At 44.1% G+C, this 24,247-nt stretch overlaps 1 protein-coding gene across 1 annotated transcript in view; it reads left to right on the top strand.

The window, feature by feature from the left end:
- Nucleotides 1-24,247, top strand: part of PHLPP1 (PH domain and leucine rich repeat protein phosphatase 1) — a gene marked incomplete at its 5' end in the record, with an annotated part of 232,168 nt that overhangs the window by 87,885 nt on the left and 120,036 nt on the right. Inside the window, one exon of the mRNA XM_040264212.1 lies at nucleotides 23,968-24,164. Coding sequence (XP_040120146.1) covers nucleotides 23,968-24,164 — 197 coding nt within the window. The remainder of the gene's footprint in view (nucleotides 1-23,967; nucleotides 24,165-24,247) is intronic.

Raw genomic sequence — 24,247 nt, 5'->3', positions numbered from 1 at the left:
GTAACTCACAGAAAGCTGCAGCTCTGTACCAGAGAGGACCTCTGATGGCCTGTGGGTGCATGCTTTCCCTGAGAGCATCTTAAGGGACATGCTGTTCAGGTGACTCCCTTCTAAATAGATCACTGCTGCATTAGGAGTTGGATTGGGGCAAAGATGGAACTTAAGACCACTGAGTCCAGAAGTCCGCTGTACACATCTGTGTCTCTTTTGCTGTCCTGCATACAGGGTCATCATTGCCATCTTTCTAAATTCCATATATATGTGTTAGTATACTGTATTGGTGTTTTTCTTTCTGGCTTACTTCACTCTGTATAATCGGCTCCAGTTTCATCCATCTCATCAGAACTGATTCAAATGTATTCTTTTTAATGGCTGAGTAATAGTCCATTGTGTATATGTACCACAGCTTTCTTATCCATTCATCACAGATGTGTATAGCGGACTTTTGGACTCAGAGGGAGAGGGAGAGGGTGAGATGATTTGGGAGAATGGCATTGAAACATGTATAATATCATGTAAGAATCGAATTGCCAGTCTGTGTCTGATGCAGGATACGGCATGCTTGGGGCTAGTACACGGTGATGACCCAGAGAGATGTTGTGGGGACGGGGGTGGGAGGGGGGTTCATGTTTGGGAACGCATGTATAGCCGTGGTGGATTCATGTCAATGTATGGCAAAATCAATACAGAATTGTAAAGTAAAATAAAATAATAAAAAAAAAGACCACTGAGAACACTGATGTTCCCATTTCCTATCCCCATTTGAGAGAATAAAGGCCTAGAGGATTAAAGGGCTTAGCTAAAATCATAGAGCCAGTCAGTAGCAAAGCCTGCCCTAGAATTCAGGTTTCCTAACCTTCAGTCCAACTCACCCTTCTTAATTCTCACTTTAAAATGAAATAGTGATATTGTATTTAAAGTAATGGTATATATTTATTATTAGCCTTTATTTAAAACCATGAGAAATTTGTTCTATATATTAAGTTAAAGACATTTTTTTTTTCCCTTTCTGAATCCATGAGAGAAACCAAAACTCAATACCCACAGTGTGAACGAAACACAGGTTTGGTTTTGGTTGAACTTTACTTACATGCTCGACCGTGGACTCAGTGTGTTGTCTGCAGGTGAAAGGCAGATCGCAGCCAGCTCAGGGCCCTGGAACGCACTGCTGCGGAGCCGTGTCTGGGTTACTCAGCTCTTCTTGTGCCGTTGGGCCAGGTCCTGGTAACGGCATGACCTTGTCTCTTTTCTTTCTCTTAAGAGAGCCTCCAGAAACGAGCAGCAAGGACCAGATTTGCCCCCAAACCTCTGGGGGGAGGGACGCTCTGCCAGCACCTGTTTCCTGGGGCTGTTACAACAAGTGATGACAAGCTGGGTGACTTAACACAGCAGAAATTTGCTCCTTCGTATTTCTGGAGGCTATAAGTGCTCCCGGAAGGCTGAGGGGGCTCATCCTTGCTTTTCCCAGCGTCTGTGGTTCCCAGAAGCCCCTGGGCTCCTGGGCTTTGCAGCTGCCTCCCTCAGTCTCTCCCGCTGTTGACACATGGCCCCTGTTCCTCCGTGGGCCTGGGTCCAAGCTTCTTTTAAGGACTCTAGTCATGGGATTAGGGCTTATTCTGGTCCGACATCTAGTCCTTATCTTAACGTGATTGCATCTGCAAAGACCCCGTTTTCATATAAGGTTGCATTCACAGCGACCAGGGGTAGGGCTTAAACATTTCAGCTCGTAGCAGAGGATGCGAATGACTGCCGCCGTGACTGAGAGGGTAGAGTCTGTTGTTGGCAAAAGATGACAGCGGTTAGACCAGCGGTGTTTGGGGGACAGGGGTGGCAAGACTGCTCTACTTCTATGTACATACAGTTTTTGATCCAAGAAAGTGAGAACGTTAGATTTGTAGTGATGACCTTGAATACATTTAAGCAATTAAAAACTTTATTGGTGTTTCTCAGCATGTCGTCCAAGTAACTGAATGTTGGGGACTATGTTTTGGTGATTTTTCTTACCCAGAACGTTGGTTAAATAAGTGTGTTCTGTTTGTAGGCCAACTCATTTCGGTTGTGTCCGATGCTTTGAGACCCTGTGGACCAGAGCCCACCAGGCCCCTCTGTCCATGGGATTGATTCTCCAGCAAGAGCACTGGGGTGGGTTGCCGTGTCCTCCTCCAGGGGGCCTCCCGACCCAGGGATGGAGCCCATCTCTCACGTCTCCCACGTCGGCAGGAGGGCTCTTTACTGCTGCCCCCGCCTTCATGGGGACAGAACGCCCACGCTCTGCTTAGTGTGTAATAACCGTCGTGTGCATCCTCTGCACCCGAGCTGGCATTTCAGTTCACCCTCCAGTGGGTTTATTTAATTGGTGGATGCTGGTGGTGTTTGGGGTTGTGAATAGGCAGCAAAAGTATGTAAAATTATTGAAAAAATACGTTAAGACTGTGATAGTCTCCAGGGTTAATCTTCATGGTTTTTAAGTCCTCTTCGAGTGCTAAGAGCTTTTCTTAAACACAGTTAAATAAACAATGAGGTTTGTTTGACTTAGAGGGAAGTGGAGTGCTAACACCGTCAGTCTGCTGATGTACCGATTACTGGGCTTCAGCCAAGCCCATCGCCCAACTGCAAACAGAGTCGTGAGCTGCTTCATATATCTTCAGCAGTTTGAATTTCTGCATGTAATGCTTAAAGACAGGATACTGGTTTTGGCTGGGGTATTTTGCCTTTAACAGTTAAAAGTCAAAATGCTGTCTTGTGCCTAGCATTCTTTTTGGAGCTCTGCTAACACGAATTACTTAATCTTAGGTGATACTTCATGATTAAATGAGTTTTGTGTGTAAGCTGAATATATTGAAAATATACTCGTAATGCTAAAAAAGGCAGTAATGTATTTAATTCTCAAATTTAAAAAGCTGTAAAGTCAGAGAAAATTAGATTTCTTTAGATCTGGTATCAAAAGTGTAGTAGTAGCTGACCTTCCAAATTCATGTCCACCCAAAATCTCGCAGTGTGACATTAGAATTGTTGCAGATGTAATTAATTAAGATGAGGTCTCACTGGACTAAAGTGGTGCCAGGGTCCAGCCCCGGTGGATCCAGGGAATTCGAAGCGGGGACGGCGTTGGCGATGGGAAAAAACTTATTTATTTATTAATATAAGATTAGATTAAGAAGAAATAGTGTGGTAGGCAAATTAAGTGGAGAAAAGAGGCTGAATAACTTGCTTTATGTGGGAAGCCAATAAAGTTCCAGACAAGGAGCCTGCACTGTCTACGTTAGGCCACTGGCATCCTCTCGAATATCGGGGGGTGCCCCGCCTTGGGCTCCCCCTCGCGTGGATCTTAGAGGCCGGGGCAAGTCAGTAGACATGGTGAGCCTCCACGCCCCAGGTGGGAATTCAGCCTGAAATTAGAGTAAAGAGGAGACACGGGGAAACCAGTGCTTCCAATGACTGGCCTGGCCTCTATTGTCTAGGAAGGCATTTTATACCTTTCTGATTGTACATAGAGATCAATGGATAATACAAAGTTATGCAGCATTAGTAGCCCAGACTCTTATCAAAACCAGGCTTTTCTCTCTGCATCCCTAGTTGTATACACAAGTCTTAGGTGATTTACATCATCTTCCGGCCAAAAGGGCCAATTTACATTTTACAGCCCTTTTCTGATATGGGTTTGTCAACCAGGAGACTTATTTGTGTTGTTCTTCCCAAAGTCTGGTGCCACTCTCAGAAAGGACTAAATAAAGTTACATTCTTACATAGCAAAGATACAGCAATTTATAACAAGTAAAAGGAGTACAGTGATTTATAACAAAAGAAAAGTAATTAACTCAAAAGTCTAGTGTTGCTAACATCAAAACTACTATATATCTTTTTCCATATCCCGTTTACATTGATTAACATCCTCCCAGGTGCCTACAAGATAAAGAATATGGAGGCCTGGCGGCAGTCATTGAGTCAACAGTGAAAACTTGTCGCAAATAAGATTTTTAGCTCTTTAGAAAAGGCTCTGTATCTTTAAGATGCTTTAAGCTTTGTGCCTCTCGCAGTTGGGGGGCTGTAAGCAATTCACAAGCTATAAGAGGTCCGGGGGAACTTGTTAGGCAAGCTATAGAGATATCAGAGGGGGTCTAACTGAAACATCCCTTTCAAACGCAGAGGACTAAAGCCCTGAGTTGACTTTTTCCAGAGAATATGAGAAGAGTGGAGAAGCAGAGTACAAAGGCCGACAGATTTTTGGGTTTTGGGGTACATGCTCAGGAAATTCCAGGGGGAACCCTGAGATCTGACTCGCCTTGCCCATCAGACCTCTGCCTCGTGACCTTGTCACGGGTGGGATTCCTCACGCTGGCTCCCGGCAAAGTGGGCACTCTATTCAGCGACTGGTGTCCCCCAGAGGGAGGAAGAGGGTGCACAGAGCCCCAGAGAAGAAGGTGGCGTCTCGGTGGGGCTGAGGGTCAGCATCGCACTGCACAGCCAGGGAGGGTCAAGCGCTGCCACCAGCAGTGAGGAGGCAGGCTTGGGCGCGCAGTGCACCCGGGCTCCAGACCCCAGAACCGCAAGAGGCGGACTCTGCTGCCTGAAGCCACCCGCCTGTGGTGGTTTGCTGTGGCAGACCTAGGCAGGTAACACAGTGTAAGATTCCAAGACTGACCTCACTGAAGTGAAAGATGGATCGCTTGCTGTTCTTCGAGTCACTCGACCTACCTTAAAGCTGCTGCTCAGAGTCACTCTTGCTGATAACGGGCTGCCATTGCGGTGACCGAGAAGGGTGCATCCGTTACGCCCCTTCTGGGACAGGCAGGCTGACCGGTCACAGCCTCTTCCCTGGGTCTCCAAAGAAAGACAGAAGTTCAGCCACCTACTGGTACATGTTGGGGTTCCCAGTTCCGGAAGTTTGCTTATGGGATATGGTGGGAAGAAATGGTTGGATAACATTACCAACTCAAAGGGCATGAATTTGAGCAAACTGGGAGATAGTAGAGGACAGAGGAGGCTGGCGTGCTGCAGTCCATGGGGTCACAAAGAGTCGGACATGACTTAGCAACTGAACAACAACAGAAATGATTGTGTTAGGGAAATTCTAGCTACTGCACCAACCAACTAGGCTGGTCTTACGCTTTGACATGATGCAGATTTCTTTTGTTCTTGTGGTCTAGTCCATTACTGGTGTTTCTAGTCAGGCAGCTCCAGATCCAGCGACTGAGGGACCTGGGCTTCTTGTGTCTTGGGGTTTCCCATCCCCTTGAGCCTCCTCAGAGAGTTCTTCCTGCACCATCTTTATCCAGCTGATCAGGGGTGAGGAGCCTGCGCAGGGACACAGGGATTGCAGGAGAGCTGGAGGCCATGTTCGTCGGCCAGAACCAGTTACGTAGCTCTTCCTGAATTCCGAGAGAGGCTGAGAGATGTGGTGGTTGTGTGTCCAGGAAGATGAAATGGGATTGTTGAACATCCAGCCGGTCTCTTCCAAAGTGGCATGTGTGATATATGCTAGCGTATACAAGATAGCACTTTGGTACATTCATATTTTAAACATGATCTGAATACATTTTGTAGCCGTGACGCTTTTATTTTATTTCTTTGGATGTGGGATTTCGCTGTTTCCAGTGTATGTTCTAAGTCATTTCTCTCAAACTCCCCGGGGTGTTTTGAGTAATGAATTTTTAAAATTTGTTGCCATACTAAAATTAAAACTTCTCTTTGGTAACTTAAGATTGAAAGGTATGACCTGGAATTGCAATACAATTGTAAATAAATCTATTACAATAATATATCGCTTCTGTAAACCATGGTGAAAAGGGAGAGCTGACTTTTGCATTTCTGGTACGAGATTCCATAGTACCTAGAAATTCACGTTTCTCGAGGGTTCTTATTCTGACCAATTCATAGTATGGAGAATGAGCTAGCAAGCACTTCTCTCCTGTTATCAGCAGGTTCTGGAGGCAGATTTTGCTCTCTAATTTTCAGGGACACTGAAAGTGACAGATAAATGGACATGAATCCTGTTTAAACACAAGCCTTCCTATACCCTCCAGTCTGATTCTTTCTCTTCTTGGTGTCATCTCTGTGACGCATCCTTTAGTTGGAGCTGTTCTGTTTGGATGTTTATATGTGTGTTGTTTTATTATCATACTCATACATTATGGTGAAAATAGGACAGACTGCTTTTTCAAAACTGTATCTATGCAGTGATAAATTCAGCTGAATGCCTCACATTTGCCCATTGACAGTATTTCTTTTCCTTAAAAAAAAAAAAAAATCCCTTATGTTTCTAGGAGAAGCAGCTTGAAATAGTTGGCTGATAATTCCAGGCAGATGTTTTCCTTTATAATATAACAAGATTCCTAAAGCCTGGGAAATTGATTGTGAACCACCTCTTTCCTCTCCCATCCCTTCTTTTCCCCAAAACCATAGCATTGATTGTATGTTGCCGCTGCTGCTGCTAAGTCACTTCAGTCGTGTCCGACTCTGTGCGACCCCATAGACGGCAGCCCACTAGGCTCCTCTGTCTCTGGGATTCTCCAGGCAAGAATACTGGAGTGGGTTGCCATTTCCTTCTCCAGTGCATGAAAGTGAAAAGCGAAAGTGAAGTCACTCAGTTGTGCCCAACTCTTAGCGACCCTATGGACTGCAGCCCACCAGGCTCCTTTGTCCATGGGATTTTCCAGGCAAGAGTACTGGAGTGGGGTACCATATAGTTTTTGTAATTTTCCAGGTATGTTGAGAACGGGCTGCTTGCTTTTGCCCAGACGTTGGAGCGATTTTGCTTATGCAGCAGGTGCTTGTTGAACCCTTAGGTAATTCCACATGCTGCGCTGGGCTTTGGACCTGCACGCTGTGAAAAGCCACACCTAGGAGGCGTGTGTTACGTGTCTGGGCTACACTGGGATCTCCAAGCCAAGGGATGTGGTAGTTGAAGGAACTCCGAATCCCAGGACAACTGAAGTTCTGCGGTTCCTGATCCCTTTGAAAGTTAGAAGAATTAACTAAGGATTACTAAGAAGAATAAATTATTTAGTTACCAAGGAATTAAATCAGAATTTTAGATCTGAAAGACTTAATAAATAGCTTTTACAATAGCAAGCATGGTAAAATTCATGCTCGTCAATTACAGCTGTTTCCTTCTCAGTGTAGTTATATGGAAATGCTCTTTTTTACCCATTGCTAGGGTTTTGCTGCTTTTTTAAAGTTACAATCAGCAAATAACTTACGGTAGAGTAACGGTTCCCTGTAACTTTTCCTGTTTGATGAAAAGCTGTTCTTTTATGGGGTTGGGAGCAGAAAGGAAAAACAGTATGGAGTCCTACATGAAATTAGAATGCTACCGTATTTGTCTGTGTACAGATACAAAAGTGTTTTTCCCATAAATTACAGGGTTGTGTTTTTTTTTTTTAAGTTAATTTTATTTTAACCCTTCTTTGAAAAGTAGTGACTTCACATTTCTTAGTCAAACACAACTACAGGTATCAACGGTGTGAAACCTGCTTTCATTGTGGGTAGTGGATGTGGGTTCATTTTTATTAATAACATGGCTTAGTGGGCTGGTTTTTTTCTGACATGTTCTTAGGATTTCTGGAAAAGTTATTCATTTCTTTGGGGAAAATAGAGGCATGCTTATTTTTGCTTGTTTTGATTTATAGCTGATATAGAGTTGCTGGCTGGGAAGAATTGGTAAAATTGAAGAGGGGTTAGGAGTCATAAAAAACACAAGTCCTGCACTTTGATTTAGCAGTTCATAGAATGAAAATTCAGAAACAATCATCAATAATGAAGAAATGAGTAAACAAATAACAGTATATGGACTATCTTGCAAGTCTTTTAGACAGAAAGGCTGAGAACTTGGGAGAGTATATATATAATTTGAGGAGGCTAAGTACAGCAGGACGTAAAATGCTGTGCATGTTATAAGTATGTATCCGATTCAGATTTAAAAAAAGAACTGAAAAAATTCACCAAAATCTTTATAATACTGTGGAGAAATTGGGATTATGTTTACTTTCTTGTTTTTAATCCCCCTTTCTGTTAAACTTTTCATAGTAGAGCTGTGCTTAAAATAATAATTGGAAAAACTTAAGTGGAAATGTAGTGGATTGTATGTGTGATTCTGAGAAAGTTCAAAATAAATATCTTGAAGTTTCCTATAAGTAAATTGTAGAAATGGGCTAATTGTGGGAGGTTTTATAATTTTTTAAGAGATTTCTTATAAGTTGAGGAATAGTCATCTGTTTGGAATGTGGCTGAGTGTTAGACATTTCTGATGTTTGTTGTTGTTTAAGGGCAGTTTTAGAACTCCTGAATCTAGATTTAACATCTTCTGACGTAATCAGCCTTGTAGGAAAAAGGGTAGGAAGTCAAATGAATGTTATCTAACACGGTAGAGGAGTGGAAAATAAGGTTTTCAGGAAATTTTTTTGCTCTTGAAATCCTTGTTTTTATTTGTAAAAGTCAAATTATACATTGTCAGTATGTATTATAAAATGAAAAGTGAAGTCTAACCCCATCTCTCAGAGAGAACCATTGTGGAAAAGATTTTTGAATCACATTGTGTCTTAATGTGGCTGTGTAGACGTTCTTTGTAACCCTGTCAAGGCATCTTGGCTGAATTCTATTCTTCTAAACAGAGTAAACTGAAATAGTGTTTGTTTTTTTACTATGTCTTAGAGAGGAATAATGTGGATTATCCAAACATTGTTCATGCTGGACTTTAGAATTTTTATTTTAGTATTTGCTTATGCATGTGTGTGCCTGGCTGGAATGTTCCAGCACTTCCTAATAAAGCGTCGCACAGTGAAGACTTGGTTCAGCTGGAGCTGCGGAGCTGTCTAGCTTCATCACCCTGATTTCCACGCCCGCAGCAGTCTACGCCACCTCTGACACAAGTCACAATTTGTGTCTCCAGGAGGGAGTGAGTGTGTTGTTTATTCTTTTGAGAGTGGATACTGGATTTAGGCATTCTCAGATTTAAGATCTAGTTATTCCTGAGGCCTCTAAAACCTCATGATATATAGTAATTCGTAATTTTTTGATGCAAATTTGAATCGAGCTTGAGGCCTGCTGCCCAGCTTGGTCATTTCAGCAAAGTTCAGCTGCTTCTCGTCACAAATGGTGTTTTATGCTTTAATGCTGGTGCCTTATGCTGTTATTCTTTGTGAGGCACCACAAAGAGCAAGGCAGCTGAGAAAGCAGGTGATGAAAGTCTGGAAGTCTACCAAAGCGATCTTTTTTTTTTCAGCCAGAAAGTAGAAGTTGTAGGTAATTTAAGAATGTCAAATGTGGTCAAAAGCTTAACAAACCTATGGACCCAAGCAAGTCTACCGTTCACTGGGGTGGAAATGGCAACAAAAAGTTAATGACACTGTTTCAGTGATTGTTCTAACCAAGGCGGGTGGGTGGGGAATGCTCATCAAATGAGAAAGAAAACGCAGGAGAATGTTGAAAAGGCTCTTGGTTTGGTCTGATCATCGCAAGAAAGATGAGACTGCCGCTTCTGGGAAGTGACAGATGGTGAAGACGTGGAGCTCACAGGTGCAGGTTGATTTGATGAAGTTTTTCAAATGTGATTTTTGTCAGATGCGAAGTTACTAAGAGGAGACCACACCAGCTAGCCATCGAGGGCTCCTGGAAGTGAGCTGAAGACGCTCATACAGCAGCAAAGGGTTAGAGTCCCTACGAATGCAAAATTGTAATGAAACCTACATTTGAAAAAACTAGCTTCTCTAAATACACGTCCCAAGAAGAGACGTGAGCCTCAGACACTGAGACCACTGAGAACAACTGTGAAGATGGAGGGAGGGAGCTTTAAAGATGCCGGGAATGAGTCTAGTTCCGAGTGAGGACAGAGATGTGGGAAGGAAGGGGGCAGTTAGGAGGCAGCCCTGCTCGTCCCGGCTGTCTGTCTCATCTCCCCAGAGTCACTCACCTGCTTCCTCAGTGCTGATCAGCCACATGCTGATGATCCACCAGCTCAAAAAGACATTGGCAGCCTGAAAGCGGAACTCAGTGGGTTTGGAGTTGTGGTGCTCAGACCTGCAGCACCAGCAAAATCTCATACCCCTACCCAGAATTACTGAGTCAGAAATTCTGGGTGGTGGAGGCTCGCAGTCTGTGTATAGCGAGGTGTTCCTGGTGGGTTCAGTTCAGTCCCTCAGTCATGTCCGACTCTTTGCAACCCCATGGACTGCAGCAAACCAGGCCTCCCTGTCCACCCCCAACTCCCAGAGTTTACTCAAATTCATGTCCAGTGAGTCGGTGATGCCATCCAACCATCTCATCCTCTGTCGTCCCCTTCTCCTCCCGCCTTCAATCTTTCCCAGGATCAGGGTCTTTTCCAGTGAGTCAGTTCTTCACATCAAGGAGGCCGAAGTATTGGTGCTTCAGCTTCAGCATCAGTCCTTCCAATGACTATTGAGGACTGATTTCCTTTAGGATGAACTAGTTAGATCTCCTTGCTGTCTAAGAAACACTCAAGAGTCTTCTCCAACGCCACAGTTCAAAAGCATCAATTCTTTGGTGCTCAGCTTTCTTTATAGTCCAACTCTCACATCCATAGATGACCACTGGAAAAACCATAGCCTTGACTAGATGGACCTTTGTTGCCAAAGTAATGTCTATGCTTTTTTAATATGCCATCTAGGTTGGTCATAACTTTCCTTCCAAGGAGCAAGCGTCTTCTAATTTCATGGCTGCAGTCACCATCTGCAGTGATTTTGGAACCCAAGAAAATAAAGTCTGTCACTGTTTCCACTGTTTCCCATCTATTTGCCATGAAGTGATGGGACCAGATGCCATGATCTTCGTTTTCTAAATGTTGAGTTTTAAGCCAAGTTTTTCACTCTCCTCTTTAACTTTCATCAAGAGGCTCTTTAGTTCTTTACTTTCTGCCATAAGGGTGGTATCATCTTTCTCCCAGCAATCTTGATTCCAGCGTGTGCTTTATCCAGTCCAGCGTTTCTCATGATGTACTCTGCATATAAGTTAAGTAAGCAGAGTGACAATATGCAGCCTTGATGTACTTCTTTCCCGATTTGGAACCAGTCTGTTATTCTATGTCCAGTTCTAACTGTTGCTTCTTGACCTGCATACAGATTTCTCAGGAGGCAGGTCAGGTGGTCTGGTATTCCCATCTCTTTCAGAATTTTTCACAGTTTGTTGTGATCCACACAGTCAGAGGCTTTGGCATAGTCAATAAAGCAGAAGTAGACGTTTTTCTGGAACTCTCTTGCTTTTTCGATGATCCAGTGATCATCCTGGTGGTTTGGTGTGTGCTGAAGTCTGAGGCCCTCTGCTGTAGCTTGTCTTCATGCAGCAGTTGCTTTGGTATTTTATTAATGTCATTTGGTATATACTAGACTCATCTGCAGAGAAGGCAATGGCACCCCACTCCAGTACTCTTGCCTGGAAAATCCCATGGACGGAGGAGCCTGGTAGGCTGCAGTCCATGGGGTGGCTAAGAGTTGGACACAACTGAGCGACTTCACTTTGACTTTTCACTTTCATGCATTGGAGAAGGAAATGGCAACCCACTCCAGTGTTCTTGCCTGGAGAATCCCAGGGACGGGGGAGCCTGGTGGGCTGCCGTCTATGGGGTCGTACAGAGTCGGACACGACTGAAGCAACTTATCAGTAGACTCATCTGACTCTTATGGACTTGAAATTGAGCAAACTCTTGGAGATAGTGGAGGACAAAGGATCCTGGTGTGCTACAGTCCTTGGGATTGCAAAGAGCCAGGCATCAGCGACTGAACAACAACGTGCGTCACACACAATGTGTACTCATAGTTCATTCCTTTGTTTTCATAGTTCCATTGATTCTTCAAATTTTAAAAATTCATGGCAACTTGTACTAGCTAATTTTGTAGTTTATATTAGAATTTGCTTTGATGGATGTTTTTTTTCCTCAATTACTTTGGGCCTGTGTTTACATAGTCTCTAAGAGTGTGAGGGGCCAGCACATGTTTTCCAGGCACTGTTTTCATGACTGTTAGAGGGGAAACGATATAAACTCTAGTGGTAGCCAAGAACTTAGAGATTAGAGAAAGGTTCATGGCATGGCATTTCTCGAGGGTAAGGGTCTACCCTAATTTGGGAGATATAAATAAACCTAATCAGATTGAGTAGCTGTCAGTAAGAAGCAAGATTTACTGGGCAGTTGACTTTGTATATTTTGATCTGATGCATAAATGAATGCTCCTTGAATTCATTTAGCAGCTGGCTGTCATTTCCATTAGCTAAAAGCAACTAGTCTTGATTCTACTTCAAAGCTGCTGCTAGCGTACCTTGCTGAGCTTGCTTAGATTTTTAGCTCACAAAATTCCCAGCTGCCAGTTCAGAGAGAGGTCTCTGGACCTTGTTATAAGGTCATCTAAATCCTTCTGCCCACTCTTGAAATGAGCCTGGGCAGGTAATTTAATCCAGTCTTTCTGACACTGCAGGTGGTCAAGAAGGGTGTAAGGATTTATATGCAACAAGAAGGACTCTTCAGAGTTTAGTGGGTCTTAGCTCTGAAGATAGAGAAGGTGAGGTGAGAGCTGAATGCTCTGAGTCATTCCTGCCCACTTTCAGCTCTAGGGACGTGGTAAATTCATTCCTCACTTTCAGCCCTAGGGATGTGGTAAATTCTCTCCTGCCCACTTTCAGCTCTAGGGACGTGGTAAATTCTTCCACCAACCCTTACTTTTTGGTGCTGTGTTACCGTGCCGTTGCAGGAGACCTGGGTTCTATTCCCGGATCAGGAACATCTCCTGGAGAAGGAAGCGGCAGCCCTCTCCAGTGTTCTTGCCTAGGAAATCCCATGGACAGAGGAGCCTGGCTGGCTACAGTCCATGGGGTTGCAAAGAGTCAAACATGACCGAGTGACAGAACAACATTATCATGAATACTTTCGATCTCCAAAGTTTTGGGAATTGTGATTGCTTCACGTGCTGTTCTCCTTCTTTCTTTTGACTGTTTTGGTTACACGACCCTTGTAAGTTATATGTGCTCATGTGAGGTCAGTTGCTAAGTCATGTCTGATCTTTGCGACCCCGTAAGCTATAGCCTACCAGGCTCCTCTGTTCATGGGATTTTTCCAGGCAGGAATACTGGAGTGGGTTGCTATTTCTTTCTCCAGGGAATCTTCCCATTGCTGGGACCGAACTTGTGTCTCCTATATTAGCAGGCAGGTTCTTTACCGCCGAGCCACCGGGGAAGCTCCACTAAGTTACACAACATTCTGTAAATATTTTTGTAGATTATTTTAGGGAAGTGTAGGCTATTAATGTTTCACTATGTTTAGGTAAGTAGAACTAATTGAAGCTAGCACAGTACGGTTGTTTTAGTTTTGCCTCGAAACTCAGTGGCTTAAAACTGCACACGTGCATGGTCTCGTAATTTCTGAGTCAGGAATTCTGGAGTGGCTCAGCTGTCTCATTCTGGCCACGTTATTGTGAAGACTGCAGCCAAGGTGTCCTGGCGGCAGATTCTCTGGCTTGACCAGGACTGGAGGGTCTTTCCGGTGTAGCTTGCTCACGTGGCTGCAGAGGAGGCCTCAGCTCCTTATTGGCTGTTGGCAGGAAGGTTTAGTTCCTCACCTGGTTGGTTTTTCATGGGGTTCCCTGAGTGTCCTCATGACATGGCAGCTGGCTTCTTGAGAGAGAGTAATGCTAGAGGAGGAAGGGTGGAAGCTGTGTGCCTTTTATGACCTGGTTTCAGAAATCACCAGTGGCTCAGGATAAAGAATCTGCCTGCAATTCAGGAGACCCAGGTTCAATCCCTGGGTCGGGAAGATCCCCTGGAGGAGAAAATTGGCAACCCACTCCAGTATTCTTGCCTGGAAAATTCCGTGGACTACAGTCCATAGGGTTGAAAAGAGCTGGGCGTGCCTGAGAGACTAAGTCTTTGACTTTTCACTCTTCAGAAGTTGCGGCAGTCATTGAGTTGGCTGCATTCTGTTTGTTAGAAGCGAGGCACTGAGTGCAGCCCACAGCAGAGGGAATGGCGTTGGGCTCCACCTTTGAAGGGGGGATAATTTTTAAAAATTGGTGAACATACTTTTAAACTACCACAATGAGAGGCATTGGAATATATTAATATTTGGCAAAGACGTGTACTTGGTAACGGCCAAATTTGCAGTAATTTCTATGATGTTCAGCAGTCTCCTAGTTAAAGCAGGTGTTTCCACTGCTATATCTGTTCCTAAAACTTCTCATGTTTTCCAGAGTTGAAAATTAAGTGGGTTTATGGGAAAATAGAACTCAAGAGAGGTAGGACTTTAAGTCCAAGCATCTTTATAACCAAAATACTAACAGAAATAATAATGGATACCTCAGGAGATAACCTGGACAATCTAGACTGGTCTCTTACTGTGTCTGGAAGTTGAGTTACCTTCATTTCAGTTCAGTTGTGTCCGACTCTGCGACCCCATGAATCACAGCACGCCAGGCCTGTCCATTACCAACTCCTGGAGTTCACTCAGACTCACATCCATCGAGTCAGTGATGCCATCCAGCCATCTCATCCTTACCTTAGTGAAACTGAAGTCGCTCAGTTGTGTCCGACTCTTTGTGACCGCCTGGACTGCAGCCCACCAGGCTCCTCTGTCCGTGGGATTTTCCAGGCAATAGTCCTGGAGTGGATTGCCATTTCCTTCTCCAGGGGATCTTCCCAACCCAGAGATTGAACCCGGGTCTCTCACATTGTAGACAGACGCTTCACCGTCTGAGCCACCAGGGAAGTCCGATCCTTACCTTAGGGAATATATATATATATATTTTTAAAAAGCACAGTAACGTAAGAGTAGAAATGTTGGCTTGTGGGCATTGAGACTGAATTTGCTGTGGGCTTTTTCCTCTGTTTTTGGAAGTTATAATTCCACTCCCAGTATTCGGGATCCCGTTGCCTACTGTAAATCCTTGTGGACGAATGCTGTTCGTACCATGCTGACTTCATTCCCGTCTGTGTGAGCTGTTGTTTAGTTGCTAAGTCACGTCTGATTGATTGTGACCCCATGGACTGTAGCCTGCCAGTCCAAGCTTCCCTGTCCGTGGGATTTCCAGGCAAGAATACTGGAGTGGGTTGCCAGGGCATCTTCCCGACCCAGGGATCGAACCCACGTCTCTAGTGTCTCCTGCATGGGCAGGTGGATTTTCACCATAGTGCCTCCTAGGAAGCCAATATGTGACTTAATTACTATTAATGAGACATATTGTGGCGGAACAGACTGTTGGGCTTCCCAGCTGGCTCTAGTGGTAAAGAGCCCGCTGGCCCAGGCAGGAGACATAGGAGACGTGGGTTCCATCCCTGGGTCAGGAAGACCCCCTGGAGGAGGAAGTGGCAGCCCACTCCAGTGCTCTTGCCTGGAGAACCACATGGGCAGAGGAGTCTGGTGGGCTGCAGTCCATGAGGAAGCAGGGTGGGGCATGACTGAAAGCAGTGTTGCGCCAGCGAGACTGTGGCTCGTTTTCTCTAAGTACTGCTCTTCGAATCATATTTGTTTATTTATTTAACAGAATTCCCTACTGGACTCACCTGGTGGTCCAGAGGTTGGGAATCCGTTTGCTAATGCAGGGGACATGAGTTGGACCCCTGGTCTGGGAAGATCCCACATGCTGGGGAGGGGCTATGCCCTGAGCCTGAGCTCCTGAGCCTATGCTCCGCAGCACAAGGAGCCCCCTCTCTGCAGCTGCAGAGCAGCCCCTGCTCACGGCTGCTGCTGCTGCTAAGTCGCTTCAGTCGTGTCCGACTCTGTGCGACCCCATAGACGGCAGCCCACCAGGCTGCCCCGTCCCTGGGATCCTCCAGGCAAGAACACAGGAGTGGGTTGCCGTTTCCTTCTCCAATGCATGAAAATGAAAAGTGAAAGTGAGGTCACTGAGTCATGTCCGACTCTTCGCAACCCCATGGACTGTAGCCTACCAGGCTTTTCCGTCCATGGGATTTTCCAGGCAAGAGTACTGGAGTGGGATGCCGTCGCCTTCTCCACACAGCAGCTGAGTTCCCATATTTGTGACAGTGCAGAGAGTTATTCTTTTTACATTTGTTTTTCAAAGGTAGTATAATGATACCCCGCCTAACCAGAAGTGACCCGTTGGGAAGCCCAGACTACTTAGATTAATACTTTTAAATGCGGAAGTCGAGGAGGACAGACCTCTGAGTGGAGGAACAGACTTAGCACAAGGCTTAGTCCTTTACTTTGAAGAAGGGTAGAACGCTAGCTTTCAGCCTTTTGTTTTAGGATTGATTGTAAAGTAAGGTAATAAACTACAAGTTCGTTATATACTCTATTGGAAAAGAAGAGCCAAAGAACTATGGTAATGCTGGAGCTCGGAGGTGTTTTTAGACAAGAGCAGATAGCTCTTCTAGTCCATTGGTCCCAGAGGATTCTCTGAATTTCTGAATATAGTAATATATTGAGAACCCACACCTTCAAGAAAATATGTTAAACATACTTGTATAATCTGTGAAAGTGAATGGTAGGTGTTTGAGAGAGTTAAATTTAACTATATGGCACTTTGTTCCAGCCAACATGGAGTAACAGAGACTGCATTTACTCTTTAACCTAAAAGAAAGAAACCACTAAAAACCAGGTGAAATATATGAATCAGCTTTCAGACACTGAGCATCAGACAGCAAAGGACGCAAAACCCCACAACACATGCACCTTGAGAGAAGCAAAATGGATGGAAACAGGCCTCCAAGGATGCCCTCTTACTGAGGGTGGGAGAGCGGTCAGGCTTCAGTTGCAGGGAGGAGGAACCCAGGCAGAACCTGGTATTGACCCCGCGTTCAGGAGGCAGCTGGGAGTCCATTGAGGCTACACAGTTTTGAGTATAACGAGTGAGGTGCTGGAGGGAAAAGAGCCGCTCAGTCCTGGAGATGTGCGGGGAGTCGTCACTGAGTCTTCAGCTTCGTGCTGACCCATCGTGTGTGAGGAAGAAACTGTGAGGCTGGGGCTGAAAACCACTGCGGAAGAGCAGGGGGCTAAAGCCCGACGCTCCCCTGGCGCCAGGCCCAGAGAGAGCCGTACCGTTCAGAAGGGTTGCTGGCTGATACTGTCATTAGAATTCCTGACTTAAGATGGCTCAGGTCTAATATGGCAAATCCCAGAAAGCAAGCCTTGTAAGAGGCAAAGTGTTTTCAGCTAACTTAATTGTATCCTAGAACAAAACTCCATCATATTCATAAAGATAAAAGAATATCCAGTTTTCAACAAGATAAAATTCATAATGACTAGCTTACAAACGAAGTGACCAGGTGTGCGAAGAAGCAGGAAAATAGGACCCATCAGAGAAAACAATAAAGCTGACACAGAAATGGTACAGATGATAGAATTAGTTGGCAGGTGCATTTAAGCAGCCATTGTAATTATGTTTCATATCTTCACGAAGATAAAGCAGAATCAGGAGTGACATAGAAGATGTATCCACATCTTTCGTGTGTTTGTATGTGTATATAAGTGTGTGTGTCCACATGTACCCAAATCGAACTTAGAGGTGAAAAGTACCCTGGATAGACTTAACAGTAGATTAAACACTGCCAAAGAAAAGATTAGTGAACCTGAAACCACAGCTTGCCAGAATTGTGGAATGCAGTTAAAGCAGTACTTAGATGGAAGTTTATAGCATTTAAATGTGTATATTAAGAAAAGGAAAAATGACCTCAGCTTCCACGTTCAGAAAATAGAAAATAAGTAAAAATTAATCCTAAAATTAGTAAGAGAAACAAGAATCATAAGAACAGAAATAAATGAAACCATCAACAGAAAAACAATAGAGAATGAAACCAAAACCTGTTTTTTTGTGATGTTTGATAAAATTGGTAATGTAATCAGACTGATAAAAGTTTATGTCTCCTAAACTAATGGAAGTAAAAACAAAAATAAACAAATGGGGCCTAATAAATCACAAAAGCTTTTGCACGGTGAAGGAAACCAGAAACAAACAAAATGGCAGCCTGCAGAATGGGAGAAGATATTTGCAAACACTGTGGATTGAAAGGGATTAATTTCCAAAGTTTACACACAGCTTATACAACTCAGTATGGGCAGAAGACCTAAACAGACATTTCTCCAAAGAAGACATACAGACGGCCAGCAGGCACATGAGACAGTGCTGAGCATCAATAATTGTTAGAAAAGTGCAAATCAAAACTGTAGTGAAGTACCACCTCCCTCCGGTCAGAATGGCCATCATCAGAGATTCCACAAGTAGTAAATGCTGGAAAGGTTGTGGGAAAAAAGGAACTCTCCTGCACTGTCGATGGGAATGTAAATTGGTGGAACCACTAAGGAGAATAGTATGGCAGTTCTTTAAAAAACTAAAAACAGCATTACCATGGAATCCTGCAATCCCACTCCTGGGCATATATCCAGAGAAAACCATAATTTGAAAAGATACACTCACCCCAGTGTTCATTGCAGAACTGTTTACGATAGCCAAGACATGTAAGCAACCCAAACGTCCATCAACGGATGAATGAAGAAGATGTGGTGTATATGTGCATTTGCCAATGGAGTATTCCTCAGCCATAAAAAGAGTGAGGTAATGCCATTTGCAGTCACCTGGGTGGACCTGAAGATTATCAGACTAAGAGAAGTAAGCCAGGCAGAGAAGGACAAAATCATAGGATAATGCTTACGTGATATCTTAAATACAAATGAGCTTATTTACAGAAGAGGAAAAAAAAGTCATGCTACCAATATCAGGAATGAGAGAGGTGATAATTACAAATTTTTATTAATATTAAAAGTATAAGAAACTATTGTGGACTTCATGTCAACTATATGAAAAATGAAATGAGCAAGGCTTTAAAAGGTCAGACTACCAACGTTAACTCAAGAATAACTAGATAATGGAATAACATAGTCCAAACTCTAGTATAAAGTTGAAATTGAAATTAAATACCTGCTCCCTGCAAAAAAGCAAAAAACAAACAAAGACCAGAAAAAATAAGATGCCAGGTCTGGAAGTCGACACTGAGAAGCCCAATCACCGTCGTGGCGCTCGTTGTTTAGCTCATTTATAGGTGTGTTCATGTCACATCTTATCAAACTGCCATCTGCCAAGTGATCAGAGAGGAAAAGGATGTTTTAAATCTTTGCGCTGTGGTCAGCTTTCTCTCTCAGCTTGAGACACTTGTTCTCGCTGCCCATCTTTCCTCTCAGATCATGCAAGAGATGCCTTAAATCTGGAGAATATTTCTGAAGGAGGGGCTGTAACAATGGCTCCAGCTTTAAATTGATGGACTTTGGTTGCTTGTGTGTTGTGAATATTTATTAGAGCATAGGACAATTTGAATGCCTGTGATTTGAGAAATTTCAGAATTGACAGAGCTACAATAATTTCTTGCGTCATAGAATAAGGAAGTCTGACGCAAAGGGCTGTGCCCGGGGCTGACTGCCGAGCTGTCAGTCACTCGCTCTGCTCCGGGTTCATCAGAGCCCGGGTGACACACAGCCTTGTTCTGAGGGCGCGCCTGAGCTGGGGGCACCTGGCAAGAGAGAGCAGCCAGCAAGGACATTTAAATCCAGAGCAGACGAGAGGGGTTTGATTCAGACTGGGGTGTTAGGGTTTTCCTGGGACAGACTAACCTTGTTAGCTTCCAGGACTGTTCAGGCCCCTGGGGGATTTTTCTAAGGGAGGAGTAAAAAGCCAGTCCTGTTGATATCCCATGCTTTTCTCTCATGGCACCGCTTCCAGCCTCGGTCCTCTCTACCGGGGACTTTCTAGTCCTCTCTATTTGCTCTGGGGCTTTTTTTAGGATCTTTGTGGAGTTGGAGAACTGAAGGACTGCTCCTTATGTACCGCTGTCCTCTTTTTCTTCAGTGTAATTCCTCACAGGTCTGTAGGCGCGTGACAGGCTAAGGAGTGTCCTTGCATCCATACTCAGATGTGGCTCAGCAAAACGCCTGTTTTTCTGTACTCGTGTGTGTGTGGTGTGCAAGTATTTACAGCAGCTCCCTTGTTAGAGAATGTTAGTGTATTACACTCACGGAAATCAGATGTGGGGAATCCGGTGGCCTGGTGTCTCTCATTTGTGGCCTTGCACAGGCCTCTCCATCTCTTCTGAGTCTCTGCTTCTGTCCCCCTTCCCTGAGGAGGAGATTGTCCTGGGGAAAGCGGCACTGACTGGGAACCGGGGCGTCTTTCTGTCTGAGGCTCAGTGGACTTAGCAGATCAAGCAAGTGGGTGGCTGTGGGCAGAGCCACTGCTGGCAGGCTCTGCCAAGTCGCATCTAGTCTGGAGTCTCCTGGGCTTCCTATCCCATTGTGGGAACGTCACCATTGGGTAGACAGGCAACTCAGTGGAGCTCTCCACAGAGGATGCTAGCTGTGCAGTTGTTTACTAGGCCAGACTTCAAAAAGCTGAACCCCTTTTAGACTTCATTCTCGCCCAATGCCAGGAAATTCATGTTGTATACAGTATGTATTTTATAAAGCACTCTGATATACTGGGAGAAAGAGGAAGTGAAATTCAAATCTGGTTTTGTTATTTGCAAACATTTCTGCCCAAAGGTATGTATTCAGTTCAGTCGCTCACTTGTGTCTGACTCTTTGCAACCCCATGGACTGCAACACGCTAGGCTTCCCTGTCCATCACTAACTCCGGGAGCTTGCTTGAACTCATGTCCGAGTCGGTGATGCCATCCAACCATCTCACCCTCTGTTATCCCCTTCTCCTCCTGCCTTCAATCTTTCCCAACATCAAGGTCTTTTCCAAAGAGTCAGTTCTTCGCATCAGGTGGCCAGAGTATTCGAGCTTCAGCATCAGTCCTTCCAATGAACACTCAGGACTGATTTCCTTTAGGATGGACTGGTTGGATCTCCTTGCAGTCCAAGGGACTCTCAAGAGAACTCTCCAATACCACATTTCAAAAGCATAAATTCTTTGGTGCTCAGCTTTCTTTATAGTCCAACTCTCACATCCATACATGACCACTGGAAAAACCATAGCCTTGACTAGAAGGACCTTTGTTGGCAAAGTAATGTCTCTGCTTTTGAATATGCTATCTAGGTTGGTCATAACTTTTCTTCCAAGGAGTAAGCATCTTTTAATTTCATGGCTACAATCACCATCTGCAGTGACTTTTGAGCCCCCCAAAATAAAATCTGTCACTGTTTCCATTGTTTCCCCATCTATTTGCCATGAAGTGATGGGACCAGATGCCATGATCTTCATTTTCTGAATGTTGAGTTTTAAGCCAAGTTTCTCACTGTCCTCTTTCCCTTTCATCAAGAGGCTCTTTAGTTCCTCTTCACTTTCTGCCATAAGGGTGGTGTCATCTGCATATCTAAGGTTATGGATATTTCTCCCGGCAATCTTGATTCCAGCTTGTGCTTCATTCACCCCAGCGTTTCTCATGATGTACTCTACATATAAGTTAAATTTAAATAAGCAGGGTGACAATATACAGCCTTGACGTACTCCTTTTCCTATTTGGAACCAGTCTGTTGTTCCATGTCCAGTTCTAACTGTTGCTTCCTGACCTGCATACAGATTTCTCAAGAGGCAGGTCAGGTGGTCTGGTATTCCCATCTCTTTAAGAATTTTCCACAGTTTGTTGTGATCCACACAGTCAGAGGCTTTGGTGTAGTCAGTAAAGCAGAAGTGGATGTTTTTCTGGAACTTCCTTGCTTTTTCTATGATCCAGTGGATGTTGGCAATTTGATCTCTGGTTCCTCTGCCTTTTCTAAATCCAGCTTGAACATCAGGAAGTTCACGGTTCACATAGTATTGAAGCCTGGCTTGGAGAATTTTGAGCACTACTTTGCTAGTGTGAGATGAGTGCAATTTTGTGGTAGTTTGAGCATTCTTTGGCATTGCCGTTCTTTGGGATTACAATGAAAATCGACCTTTTCCAGTCCTGTGGCCACTGCTGAGTTTTCCAAATTTGCTGGCATATTAAATGCAGCACTTTCACAGCATCATCTTTCAGAATTTGAAATAGCTCAACTGGTATTTGGTATTCCATCACCTCCACTAGCTTTGTTCATAGTGGTGCTTCCTAAGGCCCACTTGACTTCACATTCCAAGATGTCTGGCTCTAGGTGAGTGATCGCACCATCATGATTATCTTGGTCGTGAAGATCTTTTTTGTACAGTTTTTCTGTATATTCTTGCCCCCACTTCTTAATATCTTCTGCTTCTGTTAGGTCCATACCATTTCTGTCCTTTATTGAGTCCATCTTTGCATGAAATGTTCCCTTGGTATCTCTAATTTTCTTGAAGAGATCTCTAGTCTTGCCCATTCTATTATTTTCCTCTATTTCTTTGCATTGATCACTGAGGAAGACTTTCTTATCTCTCCTTGCTATTCTTTGGAACTCTGCATTCAAATGGGTATATCTTTTCCTTTTCTCCTTTGCCTCTTTTCACAGCTATTTGTAAGGCCTCCTCAGACAGCCACTTTGCCTTTTTGCATTTCTTTTTCTTGGGGTTGGTCTTGATCCCTGCCTCCTATACAGTGTCGGGAACCCCCGTCCATAGTTCTTCAGGGACTCTATCAGATCTAATCCTTTGAATCTATTTGTCACTTCCACTGTATAATCGTAACAGATTTGATTTAGGTCATACCTGAATGGTCTAGTGGTTTTCCCTACTTTCTTCAATTTAAGTCTGAATTTGGTAATAAGGAGTTCATGATCTGAGCCACAGTCAGCTCCTAGTCTTGTTTTTGCTGACTGTATAGAGCTTCTCCATCTTTGGCTGCAAAGAATATAATCAATCTGATTTTGGTGTTGACCATCTGGTGATGTCCATGTGTAGAGTCTTCTCTTGTGTTGTTGGAAGAGGGTCTTTGCTATGACCACTGCTTTCTCTTGGCGAAACTCTATTAGCCTTTGCCCTGCTTCATTCTGTATCCAAGGCAAAGTCGCCTGTCACTCCAGGTATGTACTGGGAGAGGGTCAAACAGCTGTTGGATTTTCTCAAAACCTATCTTTGGTATTGCTGCTCTTCCTTTTTCCTTCTCCAGTAGATGTTTGACACCTACCAAAACCACTTGGCTTTTACGTCAGTTTTAATATTCATAAGAATACAGTTTCTGTTGAATCTGTTTCTTCTGCTAGCCCTTGGCAACTACAGCAAACTTCCAAATAAATAAGACACTCCTGGCTTGGGAGCTGTTCCGGGGCACGTGCCCCCATCAGTTTGTCTGTGAGCATGGCCTTCAGCTCTCGTTGACAAATAGTCAGCGTCTAGTACTGAGAACTCCGTCACGTAGTAGTCCGGTGATTTTCCCACTCCGTCGATGGGCCTTGTCTGAGTGTCGTTCTTCCAAGCTCACTCCACCTGGGAAGTGAGGCTCCTCAGCTCTGCCTCGGTTCTCTGTCTTCATCTCAATGCATCTTTGTCCGTCTCCCTCCCTGATTTACAGGCACGGCAGCACACCATCCTTCTTAGATTGGCATTAATTATCGTTGAAGGCTTAGCTATGTTTATAGAGTAGTATTTTCTTACTAGAAAAGTCATTCACTTTTAATCTCCTTGATATTCCATGTACATTGAATATCTGTAGGAGAAAGAATATCAGGGTGTTTGCGTTAAAACTGATTAGTTTCATTAAATGCCAGCTCTTGAATGTTATCTTTCTATATCAATCTATATAATATTTTCTTCTTAGTGAACTTAAATTAAGTCTCTCATTCATTAAAATCTCGAAGTCATTCCTTTTTTAAATGTAAAGTGAAATTGTGAAGGGAAGAGCAGAAAACAAAACTTGGGTTTACAGCAGACGAGTTAAAATGGCTTTTTCCCTAGGGTTTTAAGGGAAAAGTTCTTCTTCACTTATATTAAAAAGAACATGTGGAGGTAGATAGAGTAGTTCTTATCATGGTTGTATCCTGCTGGTTTCAGATTCTCTTAGTTGTGAATTAGAGCCTCAGTTATCATTTAGATGGTTTCAGTGTAGTTCTTTTCTGTTGTCGAGGTAATTTATCTGCTCTGCTGATGAGTAGCAAAACACCCGTTTCTTTAAGACTAAACTGTTTGCTTGTGCTTGTTGTAGGCAAACCTCACAGTACCGGCAGCTCTGAGCGGATTCAGCTCTCAGGGATGTACAGTGTCCGCAAGGGCAGGGTGCACTTGCCAGTGAACCGATGGACCAGACGCCAAGTCATCCTGTGTGGGACCTGCCTGATCGTGTCATCTGTGAAGGACAGCGTGGCCGGAAAGATGCACGTGCTGCCGCTCATCGGCGGCAAAGTAAGTGGAACCCAAACCAGGCACCGACAGGCTTTCCAGCCTCCTAAGGAGCTCTGCTTTGAACCATCCCTGTAGTGGGGCTG

The sequence above is a fragment of the Oryx dammah genome, unplaced genomic scaffold (assembly GCF_014754425.2).
Source record: "Oryx dammah isolate SB20612 unplaced genomic scaffold, SCBI_Odam_1.1 HiC_scaffold_22, whole genome shotgun sequence".
Taxonomy (NCBI): domain Eukaryota; kingdom Metazoa; phylum Chordata; class Mammalia; order Artiodactyla; family Bovidae; genus Oryx; species Oryx dammah.
The sequence above is the reverse complement of the archived record's forward strand: the minus strand, read 5'-3'. Positions and strand labels throughout refer to the sequence as shown.